Source organism: Amblyomma maculatum, chromosome 3 (assembly GCF_055883805.1).
Source record: "Amblyomma maculatum isolate TAMU_Amacu chromosome 3, ASM5588380v1, whole genome shotgun sequence".
Classification (NCBI taxonomy): domain Eukaryota; kingdom Metazoa; phylum Arthropoda; class Arachnida; order Ixodida; family Ixodidae; genus Amblyomma; species Amblyomma maculatum.
The window spans coordinates 180,463,175-180,484,446 of NC_139346.1; the positions used below are offsets into that span (position 1 = coordinate 180,463,175).

A 21,272-nucleotide genomic window follows, 5' to 3' on the forward strand; every position below is an offset into this window, starting at 1 on the left:
AAAAAGGTGTTATTGATATTATAGCTTGACTGTGGTGGTTTGCAGGTTCACCAAGGTGTGAAGGGGTTTGTTAAAGATGAAAATGGGCAACCAGTACCAAATGCAACTATACACGTTCTTGGCATTCATCACGACGTTCACTCGGCCGTGGATGGAGACTACTGGCGTCTCCTCATGCCTGCGACCTACTCAGTTCGGGCATACGTTGATGAGTCAGTACACTGTTCACTTTCGCAGTTTTGGCAGCGGTGTGCACAGCAGTGTTTAACCAATTTTCGTGCCTACTGTGCAGCTAGCTCAGGTGCTGTAAAGTTAACCACCACAAGTAAAGCTAAAGGGTAACATCCCTCAACTTGATTTCACCTTTTTTGTTTTAGTTATGTAAATGACTTTTGCATGTAATGTGATTATATCAGTTTTTAAATTGTGTTTCTTGAGCAAGCATTCCTTAATATCTGAACTGCGTTTGTTTCTTGTGGAAGTCTGTGCTGTTGTGGTACTCAGACATCATGGGGGGATGAATACATGACAAGCTCCATTTCAGATTTTTGTGCGGCAGAGCTTTCAGCTTCTCGTGCTAGTTTTCAGGCTAAGTTTAGTGAGTTCGTGGATTTCGACAATCTTGCCACAGGCTGGAACAGGTTGTTATTACCTTAACCGATTAGTCTGTGCTGTGACCCCTGCTGACAACCTCTAGTCTTGGGGCTTTTTAGCATTTACTGCATTAAAACATAATCCCACAGCAGACGAAGCATCTTTAGCGGCAGCATGGTCTTCGGTTTTTGTGCCACTACGGGACGCCAAAAGAATATTCTGACTAATCTGTGGTCAAGCCGGCAAGTAAATACACAAGGGCAGACATGGCATTGTGAGCAAGAGAGGATCATTGACTCTGCCCTCTCTTTTTGCTTACCGTAATCAGTACCAACTGGAGCTGAGAACTGCACAGTGACAGACGCACTGTTGTAATAGCCTCACATGCGCTCATATGACAGTGTGGGGAGCAGGGGCATTCTGGGATGGTGTCGTTTTCCTGGAAGCTTTTTCTGAGGTTTCTCTTCTCTCTTTGCTTAGGTTTCCACTGCCAGTGCAGCGAGTGACCGTTGTGGAAGGCAACGCGACCTGGGTGAATTTCACCGTGAACCGCCAATATGCCAGGTGGTCCAAGGAGCACGACTTCCTTATCGGAGAAAATGGAGAGCCCAAATATCTTGGTGCTGATGAACTCACCAACCTGTTGATGCAGCTGCGTCAGAACTACTCTGACATCGTTGAGGTCAAGGACAGTTTTGGCTCACCGGGTGAAACTGCACTCCAGTTCCTGCGAATCACAGCACCGGTAAGGCACGCAACCTGAATGACTTTAACCTGACCTGGCCATAAAAAGACAGTCATTTGTAACTTTTGTGAAGTGCATGCTTCTGGAAAGGGGTGGTATGCTGGGCCTTGTGTTGATGTTTATATTGGGAGTAAGATTGCTGACTTTTGGAAATGTTTAGCTTGCATGGGCCTATTTTGCTTTTGCAAAACCTAGATGACTTTTACCTTTGCTTTCATTTATGGGTGAGCTAAAACAGTAGTGGTGGGTCTGGGTAGTATATTGTAGATATAGTAATTGCCTAACTCTTGGGAGGGCTGGCCTCTGACTTGAAAGGCAGACATTGAATTGTGGATAATTTTAATGGTTGAGCACATTTTTAACGACCTGGCCGTAGCTGTGGTTAGTGCCAGTGTCAGCATTTGCAAAACCATGTACATCCTTGTACATGTACAGCCCACAGTGTTTGTTTCTGGACCTTACTGTGTAGTGCGTTACGTGTCGCCAGGATTCCAAACCTGTCTGTGGCGAGGGAAACTCTTGTCCTCGTCTTTCTAAGACTTGCGACTTCCATGGACGCTGTACAAGAACTCTTATACTGTTAGGTGCAAAACACTTTGTTGGCATATTTTTGACACAGGCTGTACATTCAAATGTTCCATGAAAAAACCTACTTACTAAAACAGTCCGGAAATGTGACCTTTTGGACATAAGCGTAGGGTTGGTAGCCCAGTGCGAGCTGCAGGTTTTCACTTTTAGATTGGCTGCATTAAAAACGCTGCTTTGCTTTCTTTTCTTTTTTTCATTTATCACTGATATTTGCAGAGCAAGGAAATGAAACCTGAAGTTGTACTCATTGGAGGCCTCAATGGAGCACGCCCTGCAGGAAGAGAGATGTTGATCCGATTGGCCAGGCATCTTGTCACAGGTGAAATTTTCTGCTGTCTGCGATGTGGATTACTCGTACTGGCTATCCAAGGGACCTTGGCAGTTATTTGTGGATTCTAGCAACTTGCAAGCCGTTGATGTGCAAATTTCATCGGTACATGTGCGATGCCACTGCGTAATTTCTTACCACAGAAAAAAAAACTCACTCAATTAGAAGTCTGATATGATTCTGACCACTCAAGTTGAATGAGGTGCAACAGCATTTATTCAGAGTTCCAGGTCGCAAAAATGTTGATTAGCATTTCCTGGTGCCGGGTCTCACCAGCTGCCTTTTTAGTGCTCGTGGAATTCACACCACATTTGTGTTGCATGCCCTTATTAGAAATTGTGCCGTGTGGGGACATAATAATCTGAATGAAACAGTAACCCTACAGTAAATTTATATTATGTGCAATTTTGAGCGTATGAACCAGATATTTGTATATCCTGGCAACATGTCTGCATTGTTGTACATTATTTTTTAGCTAACATTCTTCAGGCCATTTTTTTTTTTATTAAACTACCAGAAAAGTTTTGTTGTTGATTTTGTTACGGGACGGCAAGCCAATGAACACAGGCAAACAGAACAGAGAGAAGATGGCCGATGACTGTGAGATGATTTTATAATGAATCGCAGTGGGCCTAGCGCGAGTACTCCTGCCCGTGCCACTGCCTGCTTCTTCCTCGTCCGTCACAATATTATATGGATGTTTTAATGCAGGAGTGGTACTTTTTATGCACAACTGTGTTTGATGATCATGTTGACTGAGCTCTGAATTGTAATGAAATTACTTTGCAAATAATTCGACATTACCTTAATGTACAGGCGTTAGAAATACCCTCCTTAGTTCTTGGCCTAGAGTGTAGTAGTACTTGAATGTTGGCTCTTTGTGTTATACCATAACTGTCTGCAGCCTATCACTTACGCTACTTTTGCATAGGTATTTCGTTTTTGGTCGTCAGCATTCAGCAGCTTAGGCTGATGCTGAAATAAACCTTGTAGACTGATGCAAATGCAATACAGTCGAGCCCGGATATATTGAACCTAGATATATCAAATTGTGGCCTATATTGAACTTTCTGAATATTCCTTGAAAACCCCATGCAAACTTTGTTGTTTGTGCGTCCCATTAACAGAACATGCGATATATCAGACTGTGTGTCTTAACCCCGCCCTCGCAAGGGGCACTCCTCCTAATGGCGCTCTTGTGCACGTTGAGTCGGGTCAGCTGAATATCCTTGAGTACCTGCTTGCAGTGCTAACACCGTATAACTGTGTGACAAGGTGAACATTGCGTCCACTTGAAAGTGGTTTTCCATCTGTAATGTTTTGGGCGTTGCAGTTTTGTCATGCAGAAATGCCGGCGTTTAGTGCACCGATTGTCGTGTGGTGAGGCCACCTTTACCTAAGACGTGCTGCGGCTCTTCTGGGGCCTGCTTCATTGTTGAAGGCCACGCAGAAATCAACTGAACCCAATTTTATCTTACTTATTGTGTTTAGAGGGTGCCAGTGACAGAATTAAACTTCACATTCGGTGGTGGGTTTTTTTTTTCAAAGCGCCGTCTGCTGCAGCTTTTAAATGCGGAGCGGAAGTTCATGGTGCACCGTGTTCACGTCCTCTTTTTCTTCACCTGAGATATTTTGAACTAGGTTGAAAAATTTCATTACTTTGATTCACAGTAGCCATATGCAGGTCTCATTTGTTTGCTCGTACTAATGAGAGGCTTTTCCTGTGTGGTCTGGGAAAAGTTATTATCGGTTTGGGGTGTTTTGATTGCTACTTCACGGTTATGAAGGGAGAACTCTGAACTTGTGCAGGCTACAAGCTCAGGTCTCGGCGCATAGTGGACCTGCTGCAAAAGGTGGTTGTGCACATTGTGCCCTCTGTGGACAGGGCTGGATTCAGTCACTCTAGAGAGGGCATCTGTGACTCGGAGTCATTGGAAGATGGAGATATGGAGAACCGTTTTGGCAACGAGCCCCACGGCCAGTTTCCTGTCGTGGAAGCTGTCAAAGCGGTCCTGGGCGTGTCGCACTATGTGGCCGGCTTGGTTCTCGACACAGGAGGCGTTGGCGTCAGGTGGGTTTTGGGGACTTGACTTTAGGATGCTGAAAGATTGCAGTGCACATTGTGCAGTTGGTTTCAGGTTTTGCAGCATCAGCTGCTGCAACAAAACTACATCACCCTGAGATATTGTTGTGAGTTGTATGGTATAAAATGATACAACGGCACAGCAAGGTCATGTGACCTCTTACACATAAGCATACCCTTCCGGTGCAACATGACATTCTTAACAGTCTACATCAATAAGACTTCATTGCATTATGTGAATGCTCCTTCAGCTCTGTTTGTCAGGGCAAAATGGGGCGACCACATATTGTGTGTGATTGTGTGAGGGGTATGCTGTGCGTTTTAGAAACAATTTTTAACGCGGGTTAGATGCTACTCAAAGAAACTTTTAAACACTAGCATTTACCTGATCACAGCCGTAAATCTACGTAGGAAAGTTTTGCGGCTTTTTAATTTTTCTTGGTTCAGGCCCAGGACAAAGTTTTCCTGAGAATTGGCAGAATTTTATTTTTTTCTTTGGCTGAGGAGAATTAGAAGCCAAGATGTATTGTAGTGATAATGATTCTCTTATTGGGAATTGAAACAGCTAACTTACTTATTACTTGAACCTGCAGAGTTGCGTTGAACGAGACAAACAGTGGTCTGCTGGACAACCTGACCATGGATGGCCTTGTGGCAGGCTTCCGTAGGGATCTGGCTGCATCAAAATGTGCAAAGCAGTTGAAGCCTGTTCGGGATGGCTCCTTGCTCCAGTATGCTTATACTAAGCACGGAACTCTTATGGTGAGCCGGTCTGAGAGCTTATGGCTCATGCTGTGCATTGTTATCCACTTGGATAGAAAATTTGTGTGAATGAAATGAAGCTTGAACTGGGCAGAGGTTTTTTTTTTTTTTTTTTTTTTTTTTTTTTTTTTTTTTTTTTTTTTTTGTGATAATACTGAAGGCAGCTAACAAAGAGACTGGCATTGCACTTAAATGAGCTCTTTCTTGGGCTGACTAGAGACCACAAAACAACTAAACAGCTCGGCGTCGGCGACAGCAAAAAGCTTGCTTTGTTGCCATCCAACTATGAAAGCCTGTTGCGCTTAGCGGCTGCGCCTGGCAGCAGTCATTTGAGATAATCTTAGCCATCATTTGAGATACCCTTAGGCAGCTTTTTTTTTCTTATGTGCCAGTTAGAGGTGTATTTCACTATGGATCCTTTCTGGATGCCAGCACTTTCTTCATCTGCACATGCGCACGCGTGCACACACACACTCTCTTCTAACTACCCAGCTAAACCCCACAAATTACATGTTTAATTATCGCAGTTGTGTAATTAGTACCAGTGGGGACTTTGAACCCGTGAACCATGCTGTGCAAAGATATGTGATACTTTTTTTCATTATGAAACCGAAATTAAGCACAACAAATATGTCTTGGGTTTATATTGATTCCTGTTGGGCACAAGTCCGAGTCAGGCTGTACAACAGCTTTCGCAGCCCTTTGCACATATTTATGGTTTAGCATTTTTATGTTGTTAGTTGCATGGGCACGTTGCAGTATCTGGCCTCAAGCATTTATTATGCAAATCAAATGCTCAGTTTTTTTTAGCTGAGATTTAGCGTAAAGCTTTTCTTTTCAAGTTGGTGAAGTTTTTAACCTCCACTTTGGAAGGAAGAATTGAAAGTGTCGGGGGAAGAAATTTCATGTTATTTGTCTATGCTTTCAGCGTGTGTGTGTTCATGCTTTGTTTTGCCATGCAGGCATCTGTGCTTCTGGATTGCTGCGACTTTCCTGCGAGAAAGGAAATCCCCAAACTTTGGATGCACACATTGCAGCCCCTCCTTGAATTCTTGGAAGCTGCGAAAACAAGTAAGCCAGTTGCTGCTCCTTATTCTTGCAAATACCTTTCTTGGGGCACTGAAAGTGGGGATGTGCAATTTCTTTTTTTTGGTTATCTTGTGTGAAACTTCTGTTGCTTTGGGGATGTGTATGACCTCTAGTAGCAGGGTCTTTCACACTTTGTTTTGCAGATTCCTTGGGTTCCTTGGGGTATGCATTCCTTGGGGTATGCAGTCTATGCATTCCTTACCACCACCACTTTTTTGTTTACCTACATTATTCTGGGATAAATCTGACTTTAGTTGCCTACAGCAGATCCTTTTACTGTAGGTAACTGTAGGTCCTCAAATGACCTGCCATTTGAGGACCATGCATTCATGCGTTCCTGTAAATAGTGCTGTGAAAGACCAGAAGGAATAAGTACATGGCAAAGGATAGTATGCATAGTACAAACTGTCTGCTAATGCCGTTGGAGAATGCAATGCTAGCTTGTGGCCACAGTGGCAAGGTTCTTGGTGTTTCGAGTGTCACGTGTAAAGCAGAAGCCTATACCGGACATTTTGCCTCATTACAGTGCTTGTAAAGGCAGTGGAAGTTATAGGTTACAACAAAATGGCCTTTTAGCCCGTGGTCTGTCTAAAAGTGTTTTTTTGGTGCAGTTTTTCTGAAATTGCTGATAAAGGACCATTCTGGCTTTGTTCTTCTGCGTGTGTGTTCTCTAGATATCCATGGCAGTGTTACCGATGAGTATGGAACCACGCTTGTTAAATCAACCATCGGCGTTCATACAAGCAAACGTCCAGTCGAACCAACCAACGGTGCTTTTTGCCTTGCTGTACCTCCTGGAAAGGTGGTGCTTACAGGTAAGAATAGGATAGTTGGTCCAATCTTTCTTGTGCCCTTGATACGATGCATGAGGAAAACTATAGAAGTGTTCTGTTTTGCCAAACTTCTATGAACCAGGCTCGTGCCAAAATTTGTCAAAAGGCAACATGCCTTGCTAGCTGTTTGGCAGAACTTAAGAAGAGCTCTCCGATCTGGTCTAGTTGACTGTTGGATCACTTGCATCGTTCATCGATTGACGTTAAAGGGCGCCAAATTTTGTGAAGTGCTTCAATAAATGTGAGGGCATTTTTTGGGTAGCGGACAGTCATGGTCATGGCGAATTTCTCACCACTTGTTTTCTTATAAAACAGATGCGCGTGGCCAAATGGTATACTGTGGCCATAAATAGGGCCCTTATAAACGAATGAGGTCTTGCTTTCTTGTATTCATTACGGCACTTCATGTCAACAAAGTGGGCTTAAAATGTAACAGAATGGCCATTTTGGGCATTATATTTGGTATTTTGCATTTCTAAAGCTTAGGTCTACCTATTTTCCTTTTTGTCTGGGACAAAAAAAAAAAAGAAGAAGAAAAAGATCACTGTTTATGCTGAGCAAGGAAGTAACGCTGTTTATCTCACAAGCACATTACTGAGAAGCAGGATTAGAGGGCCTACTTCAGTGTGGTTATTTTTCCATGGTGGATTTGCCTTTGCTGTGAAGGTGACGGGTTGCTCATAAATATAGGTGGATTGGGTGGATCCTACCTTTCTTCACCTTCAAGAGCAGGCATCTTTCACCGATGCTTTGTTGGGCTGTTTTCACAGGGCCAATCACGCAGGTTTGTTAAGTTTTGTGTAGCCAAAGCATGAGCCACTTAATAGGTGGAGAACCAGTTCGTGGAATTAGCTGAATTTGGGATACCTGTTCACGAAACAGCCGAGACAAAGACCGCTATCGTTGTTGGCAGTTTTCGTGTTGTTGGTTTTGTCTCTCTTTGTCACCCACGTATGTCTGTGTGTGTTGCAAGACCAGGGTGTCATGCCCTTTTGTGTTGTTTCAGCTCTCCCAGTCTGCATTTTATGCGGACTTCAAGTTCTTCACTTGAAAGAATGGACTCTATTCGTGATTTTAGCGGCCGCTTGCACATGCCTCCTCCTGGACTGTTTATAGCAGCAGCCCTTTACATTATGCTTGTTATTGTGGCTTTGGCGTAATTTATTTTTTTATAGCAATAAACCACAGGTTTTTTAGCTACATACCTGTGTTCATTTGCTCATCTGCATGCTCAATACTGTCATCCGCTCATTCCAAGAACACTACATGTACATAGTGCACTTATCGCCGTGCATTAAATGGTGACGCGCTCTTCATTAGCTTCATGTGAAATCCTTGAGAACGCTTGGGAAAAACTGTCTACATGTCACCCTAAATGCTGATGCCGGCTTTTTATTAAACAATGTTGTATCATCTTTGTGGAAATTAGTTTACACAGTGCCCTTCACAGAGGAAGTGATATTTCCGCACACCAGACACAATGCATTCCCCTGATGATCAAAGGTTGTGTGGAGCGTACAAAGAATTCATGCTGAAGCACAAGCGCTGTAGAAAGTGATGTAGTGATAGTGTGCCAGGTGTGAATACTAAACACAAACTTCATCATCTTTCAAAACATGCAGCACTGGTGGTGGTGTTGAAAGTAAGTGAAATCTACATTTCAGTCTATGTGTAGTCTGTGTGTAAATGTAGTGCTATTTAGTGGCTGTGTAGTGGGCAGATAAATTGCCGTTGATCGTTTCAGAACTTGTCAAGAAATTTTAACCGTAAAAGGCTTCAGCATTGCAAGCATGCTAAAGTTTGTGCATGAAATTCTTGTGCATGTATGCTGGCACGATGGTGTGCCAAACGAGTGCATCGCCTGTTCTGTGTTACATTTTAGGCTGAGACGGTAAATTGGCTGTCATATGGCTACCGCTTAGCAAGGGCAGGCTTTTACTGTCTTCAGTCAGAATCAACTACTACCCTGTAACGCTCGCTTGCTAGTTTCCTCACCTAGTTGCCCGTCATTGTGGCATGAACAGATGTTGTGTTGTGGTTTCCCAATACCCGATGCTGACTCGCGTTGTTGTGCTTTCTTCTCTCCGCAGCATCTGCGTCCGAGTTTGAGATGAGGGTGGAGCGGGTGACGGTGTTGCCGGGCGAGGGGACCAGCCTTGTGCTGGTGCTTGAGCCGGACACATACGAGCGCAAGTACCACGGCTACTCCGAGGCCTTGCAGCTGCTCAGATACATCGCCCACAAGTATCCCAACACCACCTACCTCTACAGGCAAGTGACTGGAACAATGCTGTGGTTATGCTTGTGCAATTTTTCACACAAGTGACAGGGCCACTTCAATTAGTGCATTCACTTCGGTTCTCCCAGGAGGTCATGAGGGTGTCACATCAGGCAAACAGGTGTTGTCATAAATGGAATGGTATTTTTATCTAGCGAGTACTGTTAAGAGCTCTGTTCAAGAATGTGTGAATATTTAGGATGCATCACCACATGACAGTTTCAGTTATAGTAGTTTCAAATGGAATGGTTTTCGCAATGGTTCCTCTGGGTTTGTGCATACGGCATCTATGAGCTGTTGAAGAAATGTACTGCTTGCCATGGTACAAGAATATAATAATATGTAGCTCATTGTCTTTGCTGCTTTTTCCTTTAAACAAGAAACCGTCGCTTCGCTAAACAGGGATCAGCGGTGGTAAAAGCTGTCGCAAGCACATGTATAGTGCCCTCTCCTTTCATTAAGTGTGTTGGGACTCGTTAACGTTGGTTAGGTGGCAGTCCGGGCTACTGCCAAAGCTGTTCACCTGATCTAAGCATGGATGCATGGGCCTCGATATTGAGACCTGTTAGAATACAGCAAAGAGCTGAGCTTATTTTTTAACTTACATTAAAGGGAAAATTTGTGCAGTAATAATAATAATACCTGATATGCCGATGCTTCGATTGTAAGTCGACCCTCCAAGTCGTGAAATCTTAGCAAAAAAAAAGGTTGGCCCCGAATATAGGTCGACACTTAATCATGCTGTGACCATAGATCGCCAATACGTTCTTCAGAAGAGTGATACAGAGGCGTTTATTTATACACGAGACTCTGCTTTTGATTTGCCACCTTCTCCTTTTGATTCGTTGTCATCTTCTTTTTCTTCATTGCCTTCTTCTCTTCATATGCTTCAGGTAATTTCTGGCATACAGTTGTGCATCTCATTAGGGTCCAGCCGTTGTGCCCCATAAAATTTGTTACCCATGGCCAGTGCGCGAGATGCACATCTTCATGACACCACATGCTTTAATTTCAATGTCACTGTAGAAGACACTCAGGTTCTTGATCCTTTGTTCGTGAACCCACTCTCGAACCGCATCTTCAACGACAGGGTATTATCGTCCAGACTTCAGTCCACGAAAGGAACGGCGTGTAGCTCAGCCAAATATCTTCTTTGCGTGCTCCCATACCTCATACTTTTTCCACTCATCAAACTATCAATCTTTCGTTCTGTTGCAATGTCGTTTTCCAATTCTGCATAGCGGATTACTTACTGCTTGAAAGTCACGCTGTATTTTTGCTGAGGTTGTGGTGCCATGTTGGGTCTGTCGGGCACACAAATGACACTCACTACCGACTATCAGGCACCAGAGAAGTGAAACCCTGAAGTGATGCAATTGATGCAAAAAATGTGCGATGATGCTTCTGACGTGTGACTGGTCACTTAGTTTAGGATTAGATTGGATCTGAGGCACAGCATTGCCACTTTTTTATTTTTGAATGTTCGCAGTTTTTCTGCAAAGCATTTCTGTTGTATGAAAAAAACAATTTTGAGCATATCTTTATATAAAATTTTGCTTTTCTTTAAGTAACCCATTTTCATCATCATCATCATCATCAGCCTGATTATACCCACTGCAGGGCGAAGGCCTCTCCCATATTTCTCCACTTAACCCGGTTCTGTGCTAGCTGCATCCACTTGACCCCTGCGAACTTCTTAATCTCATCCGCCCACCTAACTTTTTGCCGCCTCCTGCTACGCTTTCCTTCCCTTAGAATCCAGTTTGTTACCCTCAGCGACCATCGGTTATCCTCTCTTCACACTACATGTCCTGCCCATGTCCATTTCTTCTTCTTAATTTCTACTAGAATGTCGGTAACTTGAGTTATTTCTCTGACCCACTCTGCACGCTTTCTATCTCTTAATGTTACCCCTACCATTTTTCGTTCCATAGCCCTCTGCGTTGTTCTCAACTTAAGTAGAACACTTTAGCCTCCACGTTTCAGCCCCATAGGTGAGTACAGGTAAGATGCAACTGTTGTATACTTTCCTCTTGAGCGATACCGGTAAGCTGCTAGTCATAATCTGCGAGTGCTTCGCCAAATGCGCTCCATCCCAATCTTATTCGTCTTGTTATTTCCCTTTCATGGTCCGGATCTGCGGTTACATCCTGTCCTTAGTAGACATATATTCACCTACTGCTTCCAGAGCTTCGCTACCTAACGTAAACTACAGTTCCTTCCCGAGGCTTTTGAACGTTACCTTAGTTTTCTGCATATTGATTTTTAAGCCTACCTTTCTACTTTTCCTGTCTAGGTCATCAATCATTATAGTTCATCCCCCGAGTTACTTAATTAGCAAGGCAATGTCATCAGTAAATCGCAGATTACTGAGGTATTCTCCTTACACTTATACCCCTGCGAACTTCTTAATCTCATCCGCCCACCTAACTTTCTGCCGCCCCCTGCTACGCTTTCCTACCCTTGGAATCCAGTTTGTTACCCTCAGTGACCATCGGTTATCCTCTCTTCACACTACATGTCCTGCCCATGTCCATTTCTTCTTCTTAATTTCTACTAGAATGTCGGTAACTTGAGTTATTTCTCTGACCCACTCTGCACGCTTTCTATCTCTTAATGTTACCCCCTACCATTTTTCGTTCCATAGCCCTCTGGGTTGTCCTCAACTTAAGGGGGGACATGGGTCTTAAAACTAACTTTATTATTTACTGCCAAAGTGTGATGAAACCTCACAGAAATGTTCAGTTTTTTCTGCTGATTTCAAATATGCAAAAAGTTCTCATCTGGGGCAATTAGTTCTAAAGGTGTTAGAAAATTATTGCTATTGTCTGCTCAAACAATAGAGGAAAAAATGCTCATTAGAAATTAATTTTTAATATACAGGTAGATACTATAAAGTATAAGGAATGCAATGTTGGAAGCACATTTTTTATTTTCACTTGTAAAACTTTTATATCTTAACTTGAAATCCTTACACAATTGCCATCCCTGTGAGTGCGAAGTTCAGTGGGCTGCTAAATCTCTATTATTAGCTCAATTTTAAAACTGCTTCCAACATTGCACTCCTTACACTTTATAGTATCTATCTGTATATTAAAAATTAATTTCTGATGAGCATTTTTTTTCCTATTGTTTAAGCAGACATTACAATAATTCTCTAATACCTTTGGAACTAATTGCACTAGAAGAGAAATGTTTGCATATTTGAAATCAGTAGAGAAAACTGAACAATTCTGTGAGGTTTCATAAAATTTGGGTAATAAATAACAATACCAATTTTAAGACCCATGTCCCTCCTTAAGTAGAACTCTCTTGGTTAGCCTCCACGTTTCAGCCCCATAGGTGAGTACAGGTAAGATGCAACTGTTGTATACTTTCCTCTTGAGCGATACCGGTAAGTTGCTAGTCATAATCTGCGAGTGCTTGCCAAATGCACTCCATCCCAATCTTATTCTTCTTGTTATTTCCTTTTCATGGTCCGGATCTGCGGTTACTACCTGTCCTAAGTAGACATATTCGCCTACTACTTCCAGTGCTTTGCTACCTATTGTAAACTGCTGTTCCTTCCCGAGGCTGTTGAACATTATTTTTAGTTTTCTGCATATTGATTTTCAAGCCTACCTTTCTGCTTTTTCTGTTTAGGTCATCAATCATTATTTGCAGTTCATCCCCCGAGTTGCTTAGCAAGGCAATGTCATCAGCAAATCGCAGATTACTGAGGTATTCTCCATCTACCCTTATCCCTAACTGCTCCCATTCCAAGTCTCTGAATACTTCCTCTAAACAAGCTGTGAATAGTACTGGGGAGATTGTGTCCCCTTGCCTAACACCTTTCTTTATGGGAATTTTGTTACTTTCTTTATGCAGAACTATGGTTGCTGTCCACTATATATATCTTCCAGCACTTTCACGTGCGGCTCGTCTGCCCCCTGATTTCGCAATGCCTTCATCACCGCCGAGGTTTCAACTGAGTCAAATGCTTTTTCGTAATCAATGAATGCTATGTATAAGGGCTGGTTATATTCCGAGCATTTTTCTATCACCTGATTGATGGTATGGATTTGATCGATAGTAGAGTACCGTTTCCGAAACCCTGCTTGATCCTCTGCTTGATTGCTGTCTAAGGTTGTCCTGATTCTATTAGCGATTACCTTAGTAAATACCTTATACGTAACAGACAGTAAGCTGATTGGTCTGTAATTTTTAAGGTCCTCAGAGTCCCCTTTCTTGTGAATGAGGATAATGTTTGCATTCTTCCATGGTCCTGGTACCGTCGATGACACCAGGCACTGCGTATACAGGGTGGCCAGTTTTTCTAGCACGATATCCCCCCCCCCCCCCCGTCCTTCAGCAAATCTGTAGTTATCTGATCCTCTCCAGCTGATTTCCTTCTTTTCATAGTTTCTAGTGCTTTCTTGACCTCGTCCTTCGTCACTGATGGAACGTCTGACTGTTTTTCCCTACCGCCAATCTCATTACGGTCCTGACTACTTTGGCTACTGTAGAGATCTGTATAGAACTCCTCGGCTACTTTGACTATCTTTTCCATATTAGTGATGACGTTGCCCGCGTTGTCCCTTATCGCATATATCTGGTTTTTGCCTATGCCCAATTTCTTCTTTACCGCTTTAAGGCTTCCCCCGTTCTTTACAGCATGCTCAATTTTCTCCATGTTATACTTCCTTATATCGGCCACCTTGCGCTTATTGATTAGCTTTGATATCTCGGCTAATTCGATCTGGTCTGTTGGATTGGAAGCTTTCATACTCTGGCGTTTCTTAATCAAATCTTTCGTCTCCTTAGACAGCTTACCGGTATCCTCTCTAACTATCCTACCGCCTACTTCTACCGCGCACTCAGTAATGATATCTCTGAAATTATTGTTCCTTGCCTCTAGGGTAATGTCTCCATCCTCAGTTAGAGCTGAATACCTATTCTGTAGCGAGATCCTGAATTCTTCTGCCCTCCCCCTCACCGCTAATTCGTTGATGTGTTTCTTTCTTACTAATCCCACTTTCATGTCATGTCATGTCCAACAACTGTTGTAGAACTATGCTTGGAACACAAGTGGTTTTACTCGCAGCTTGGCCAAACTGCTTTTACTCGCAGCTTGGCCAAACTGCTTTTGATTCCACATATAGGTTGAATTTACGACTCCACGCATCGGACGACTCCGATTATAAGTTGACCGCCAAACACGGAAATCCATTTTTCGAAAAAGAATGTCGACTTATCTTCGGCGATATATACGGTAATTTTAAGCCAGTGCCTTTACAGCAGCAACTTTATCTCAAGTACTCTTCACTGCAGTAATTGGTGTATTTAAACTGCACCTCGTATTGCCTCCTTACTTTGCGAGAAAAAAATGCAAGAACCTTCCCAGATTTTTGGTTGCTACATATTCTTTGTGCGCTCTTGTGTGCAGCCTGGGCAGCAGCGCGGGCGGGCGGGACCTGCCCGCGCTGGTGCTGGGTGCCACTCCCCGGGTACACCGGCCGGGCGTCCCCGAGATCCGGCTGCAGGCTGGCCTGGCAGGGGGATCCCAGCTGGCTGCCACCGAGATGCTCCTCCACTTGGCCCACACACTGGCCACCCGCTACAAGCACAACAGCCTCATCACACAGGTACGGTAGGAAGAGCTGTGGTTGCAAGCTTTGGCGTCGCACATTTTACCTTTGCAATGTGTGTCCTGAAGCTGTGTTATGGAAGCTGTTTCGTGTGATTTCATGAAAGGTTATGTGCAAAAAGGACGATGCGAAGACAGTAGACACGACAGGACATGTCTCCTGGCATGACATGACGACTGTTGACACGACCGGATGTGTCTCCTGTCGTGTCTGCTGTCGTGTCTACTGTTATTCCTGTTGCGTATGCTATCATTGCGTCATCCTTCTAGCGCATAATCTTTCATGACATTACAAGATTCAAGCCAACTAGCCCAACAGCATCTCTTGCTGTAGTTATGACTAAATGAAGTTCCCCCGACATTAGCATTCTGCATATTTTGGCCTATTCAGTACATGATCTCTGCAACCACGGGGCGGTCTTGCTATGCATTGCACAATATGGCAGCACAGTTCCTTCAAAAGAAGAGGGTTCATATTTGCTGGTTAGTGTGAGATTAAACGTGTGAAAAATATGCTCAGTCAGACAGAGTAGCTTAACATCAGTTTGCTGAGGAAGAGGAAGTTGCATGCATGTTAAAGGGAAGCTGAAAAGCTGTGTTGACATTTTCCCAAGATGTTTCCATTAAAATATATGAAAGTTGTAGATTAAGCTCACGAAATGGTTTCGCGCTACCATATAAAGTTATGACGTAATCTACTATTAAATTTACGACAATTCTCAGGCTTCTCCTCACAGCACTGCAGCAGTGTGGTGAAACTAGACAATGACGTTATTATGGGTGACATTTAGAGTTTCAACGTCTTTTACCCAATTCTTTCTGCGCGTCACCCGATGCCGCCAAACGATGCCTCGCGACTTTTACTTTCGTTGGTGTTAGTCTTCTTCCTCAGAGCAAACATTTCCGCTTTGGAAATGCATCATCTCACGAGATGGCGTAATCACTAGTGTCCCCGTTTGTCACCGTGTGCTGCAGAGAAGCCTGAATGCCGAAATAGTTTTATTTAGCGATTACGTCATGAATTTAAATGCTAGTGCAAAACGGCTTGGCATGAATTAACCTTAGCTTTCAGACATTCGACTCCTTTAATTTAACAGGATAGTTAAGCAGGCGAGTTGGGGATACATCATCCAAAAAACAGCGCGGACAAACGGGGACGAAGACTAAGGTTCGTTCCTTTGTGTCGGCACATTTGCCCACCAAATATAAACATTCCATTGCAAGAAAAAAATGGTCATGGGACCTCGATTACCGTCCTTATCTGGACACACCCATATCAATTTTCTGTGTTGCCAAGAGCAGAAAAAGCATCAATGTTCTCACTTTTTTTGCTGAATCTGCATTTGATCTTTAATGCGGAATTGAGCTGCGTGAACACCTTGCAAAACTTTAATGCAGTCTTGTATCCATTAAATTTGTTGTTTTAAGCTCCTTTGGCTATTGGTTATCAGGTGAAGTGGATAAACAGGTAGGCTGGTTTACAAAAATGGCATTTATTATACATAATTTATAATTTAAACCACTTGTTTTGGATTCTGCTCTTGCAGATACTCAAATCAGCCTTAGCTAGCACTGGCTTTATGCCTACACTGATCCATTTTTTAAATTAACTACTATATAGTGTCTCATTCTCATTGTTCTTTTTTTCACCAACAGAGTTAGTGATTGTGCCGTTTGAGTAAGTATACAGGTCATGGCGGGCTGTACACGATGTGCCGATTACTGGCGTTGCACCAACCCTTGTTATGGTTCACTTCATTCCAGATCATGGCTTCTGCACGAATTCACATTGCCCCAATGCTTGATCCCGATGGTGTCACCACTTCCTCGATTGGCCACTGTGACACGAACGAATCTACTGCTGGCGACGGCAGCTTGTTCTATATGTTTGATGGTGAGTCTGTGACTGCAGGAATGAAAGTTATTGGCTAAAAATGGGCATATGCATGGTTTTTGTATGTCTGTGTTACATTTCAGGCGTATAAATAGTGCATCTTCCAAAGCGCATTGAATATGAATAGTGTAGCTTCTCTATTGAGTCGAATACGAATAAAATGGTGGTTGCATCCATTCGGATGTAAATTGAATGTTCGCACTGGCACGAGCTACATTTGCAAATACAGTAAAAGCTCGTTAATTCGAACTTCACGGGACCGGGAAGAAAGTTCGAATTATCTGATGTTCGAATTATCGAATGGCCTCGAAAAAACTGACCAAAACCGTTTGTACTACGATAAATGTATCGTATTTAGTCGCGTAACGAACTGGCTCGCATAATGAACCCACCTAGCCCCGATTTGTGCCTACAAATCTGGAAAAAAAAAAAATAAATAAAGGCGTCAGTCGTTAGCGCGTCGGTCCACAACACATTTCTTGGCAGTGCGCCAAAATGCTGCGCGGCAATAATGGCGTGTTTATCTTTTGACTTTAGCTCGGGCAGGGGGGAGGAAAGCGAACTTGGCAAAGTGCCAGTGCTTGTCCGGTTGTGCAGGCCTCCTTTTCGGTACGTTCGCTTTATCATGCATAAGCGACTTGGGCGGGCGGCGCCGTCTACTGCCACTCCAATCATCGGAACGAACCTAAAAGCCGGCGTCATGATCGCAGCTGACTCGCGTGCTTCCGTTGACGACTGATGGGTGGAAGGATGGATTGCTATCGCAAAAAAAAAAAAAAAAGTTTAACCCATAGTGCCCGTCCGAGATCATAGCCTTTTAAGGCATTGGCTGGGACCGCGCCGACAGTACTTAACCCTATTTCCAAATTAACAGGGTTGGAATTAACGAGTATTTAGATGCGAGCTACGGAGGTTGCGCAGAAGAGAGAGCGGGCAGCCGCCGCCGCGCGGCCATGCACTGATCTTGCCGCGTCCCCTCTCTTCAACGCCGCCGGCCGCCACGCCGGTCATGGCGCCATTTAAGTTTTACCCACTCTTCCATGGTTTTACCTGGTTCCTTATTCTGTCCCCGTTTTGGATGTGCGCAGCCTCTAATTATGCCTACCGATCGTAAAGCTGTTTCTTTACTCTTTTTTTTTCTTTTTTTTTTTTTTTTGCCGCTTGATGTGCGCCAAGCCGCCCAGACGCGGCGGCGCGTAGTTTGAATTATCCGTAGCGGAACCGACTCGCGTTCGAATTAACGGGCTTTTTTATTCACAGATCTCTATGGAGCTTGGCCGGACCAAGTAGTGTAGTTCGAATTATCCGAAAATTCGAATTATCGAGGTTCGAATTAACGAGCTTTCACTGTAACTGTGTTAAAGTAGCAATTGTGAGACACTCTGAAGCACCAGTGGTGCTGTGCAGTACGGCACTAAATTTAGAATGAAAGCTATAGCTATTACAAACTGCGACATTAATCTCTACCAAAGGGCTGCAACTTGAATTCTGTTATGGGCGACAAAATAAAGGTGTAGAAAAAGTATCTTTTCTTATTATTGGTGATGAAAGAGAATAAACTATGGAGTCACATCTCGGGACATGGGACAGATGATACTAGCACAAAAGAGTCATGTCCTCTGTGATCAGGCATCAAGGCAAGGTTGCTGAAAGTCTTGCCGCATCGTCCAGTCTGGTTGTATGCGAGGATTATGAGTGTGACCACATAAATGGACTGCACACCAGCTCTTAACCGTTCATCCCACTCATACTTATTGCTGCAGAATAGCGTGCAGTGTCGGTGTGGGCACTGTTTTTTTTTTTTCGTACAGTCATTGGAGAAGAATACTGTATGATTCCTATTCGAATTCCATGTGATTGTTTCGAATAAAATTGTATCATTGATTCACTATTCGAAATTTTCAAATATTTATGCACTTCTAGTCATATTAGAAGGAACAATCTGCTTGCATCGCAGCTGTCCTGCAAAAACTGACATCTCACCTGTTGGAGAGTCTGAGAGAAATGTAGACAAACAAATGTGGAATTATGAAGCTGGTTTCCACTTGTCAGCTTGGGATAGCTGTGTACTGGTTAAGCTAGAGACCCTGGAAAGCTAAAGGCTGCCGTGGTCGTTTTGGCACCTTTATACTAGTCATGAAATTTTTGTGTAATGATGCTGAAGAACTTTTCTCACCGCCTGCATAGATTGGAGGTCTTGATTAGGTTTGGTTTCTCGGGTTTAACGCCCCAAAGCGATTAAGGCTATGAGAGACGCCGTGGGTGCCTTGCTTTTTGCTTCCATCGAAAAGCGGCTGCCGAGGCCGGAATTCGATCCCGCGCCCTTGGGAACAGTAGTCGAGCGCCGTAACCACTGCGCCACCCCGGCGAAATGGAGGTCTTGATCAGAAATGTTGCATTGAATTGAGCCCGTGGGACCTAGTAGAGACGCTTCTCTGTTGCTAATGCTTCAGAATGAACACTGAAGCTCTAGCTAGAAATGTAGCTCGTAGAGTAAAGAATGTGCTTGAATAGACTTGGCTCTTTTTTTATTTTTTATTTTCACTCCACACTTTTTCTGACAAAGTTCTGTTTTGCGGCGGTGGCACTTTGGTACCTTGTTAACATTATTTAGTGTTAGTGGTGAGCCGAGTATGGCACTACAATTAGTGCAGTGAAAATGTTGCATTTCCGTTGCGTGTTGTAGTTCAGCTGTGTACTTTGGGCACTCATTTCAGGAAGCAGTTCACGTCCCGAAGTCCTTGCTGTGCAACAGTGGACGCGGCGCTACCCCTTTGTCACATCGCTCAACATACTGACCGGCGGCTTGGCAGTGGCACTGCCTAAAAGCGCCGGGGCCATCGACACGGCAGTGCTCAACGGACTTGCTAAGACATACACGTACCACAATGACGAGATGCTTGGTGGGGCATTTGTCTGCGGAAAGAAAAAATGTTAGTATAACGAAACAAGGTTGTTGGTTGTTTCCTTTCTCCAGCTTTAAAAACTACAGCTTTCTGAATAAGAAGGTCTCAGCTTGATAATGTGTCCCTTTTTTTTTTTTTTTTTTTTTTCTGGAAGAAGGCAATTTCTTATTTAAATTCATTATCTAGAATTGTTAAGGCTCTTTTTGATTATCTCAGCATAGGAGATAGAGGCATTTAATGCATTGGTGCACACTCATATTTGCGAATGTTTGTTTAAAGTTTGCATTTGGTAGTTGATGTGAAATCTAGCTTGTACCCACTAGAGCTATGTGCGTATATGTCAAATGGCACTTGTACAATACCCATTTTTTTAGTGCTCTGCAGCAAAGGTTCTCAAACTAGGCTCTGTGGGACCCTAGGGTTCCTTGGAGAACTTTTTGGGCATTTGGGATGGAAGCCAATGCTTGCAGGGTTTTTCGACACCTTTTTAAAGTAGTTGAGGTTCCCTAAGGCTAAAATGACTGAGAACCCATGCTTTACAGCATGAAGATCTCTGTTTTCACCCACCTAATTTGCTCATGATTTTCTTCTAGTACTGAGCATGCTGTACTGGTCACAAAAGTAGCTGATAAAAGAAATTGATGATGTCGCAAATCATGCAACTAGCCGCTGATGAGTTGAGAAGGCAGCATCGCAAGGTCACATTGCTAGTTGCTGATTGGTCGAGGGGGTGGTAACCTAATTAGGTCATTTCTGCGAAACAAGGAGCTAGAATGCAACTGTAAAAGGGTGAGGCAAGCAGGTTTGAGCATGTTGCATATAAAGATACCATAACATCGACAGTATTGTCTGTGTGGTGAAAGAACTGACAGAGGTACAGAAACTTGTAGCTGCATTGTGTCTTCTAATGCTTTTGTATTCAACTTGTAAGGTGGCTTAACTGCCCCCAGAATTTCTTGATAACATCAGCTCTACTACGGTCATTTGCAAGTTTTGCATTATTCCGCATTATTCCTGCATCTAGTACCTCATGCTTTCCATAGATGGCGCCAAGTACCGGGTTTTCCAGCTGTAAAACATTCTTGCACTGTGCACTGACAATGTCGTCTTCACAAAGTTTTATCTGCGCTGCTCCTTCATTTAACCTCGGTAAATATGTCATATCGATAACTAAAGACAGCAACTGCAGCCGTGGCAGACAGGCTGCTGAGACTATTGAAAAATGAGAAGTCAGACTAGCTCGTCATCTAAAAACTTACCAATCACAGAAGCTAGTCAAGGTGTCAGCAGTGACTGCAGCTGTAGCTGACGGCTAGTGCTCATGAAACTTGGTTCACGGATAGTTGAACCTCTACAATTTTTTCATTCTGTTGTTTGTATCTGGGGGCACGTGAACTCTTGTTTGCTTTTTGTGTTTCATGCTTGATGTGGTTGTGAACTTTTTTTTCTTTCGTGGCTTTCAGATAACACATCTGATGGAATTTTGTCTGAGTCAGCAGACCTTGGCCACCTAAATGGATCTGTGCTGGTAAGTTTTGAAACCAGA

General features: G+C 43.4%; 1 protein-coding gene across 2 annotated transcripts in view; it reads left to right on the forward strand.

The window, feature by feature from the left end:
* LOC146197082 (carboxypeptidase D-like) overlaps positions 1-21,272 on the forward strand; it is a 59,520-nt gene that overhangs the window by 26,080 nt on the left and 12,168 nt on the right. For both annotated transcript variants that reach the window (XM_084598823.1, XM_084598822.1), the window contains exons 10-21: positions 46-212; positions 1,075-1,339; positions 2,144-2,246; positions 4,065-4,326; positions 4,932-5,100; positions 6,063-6,171; positions 6,864-7,004; positions 9,113-9,293; positions 14,726-14,924; positions 16,691-16,820; positions 19,538-19,753; positions 21,190-21,254. In XM_084598823.1, the coding sequence (XP_084454949.1) occupies positions 46-212; positions 1,075-1,339; positions 2,144-2,246; positions 4,065-4,326; positions 4,932-5,100; positions 6,063-6,171; positions 6,864-7,004; positions 9,113-9,293; positions 14,726-14,924; positions 16,691-16,820; positions 19,538-19,753; positions 21,190-21,254 (2,007 nt within the window). The remainder of the gene's footprint in view (positions 1-45; positions 213-1,074; positions 1,340-2,143; positions 2,247-4,064; positions 4,327-4,931; positions 5,101-6,062; positions 6,172-6,863; positions 7,005-9,112; positions 9,294-14,725; positions 14,925-16,690; positions 16,821-19,537; positions 19,754-21,189; positions 21,255-21,272) is intronic.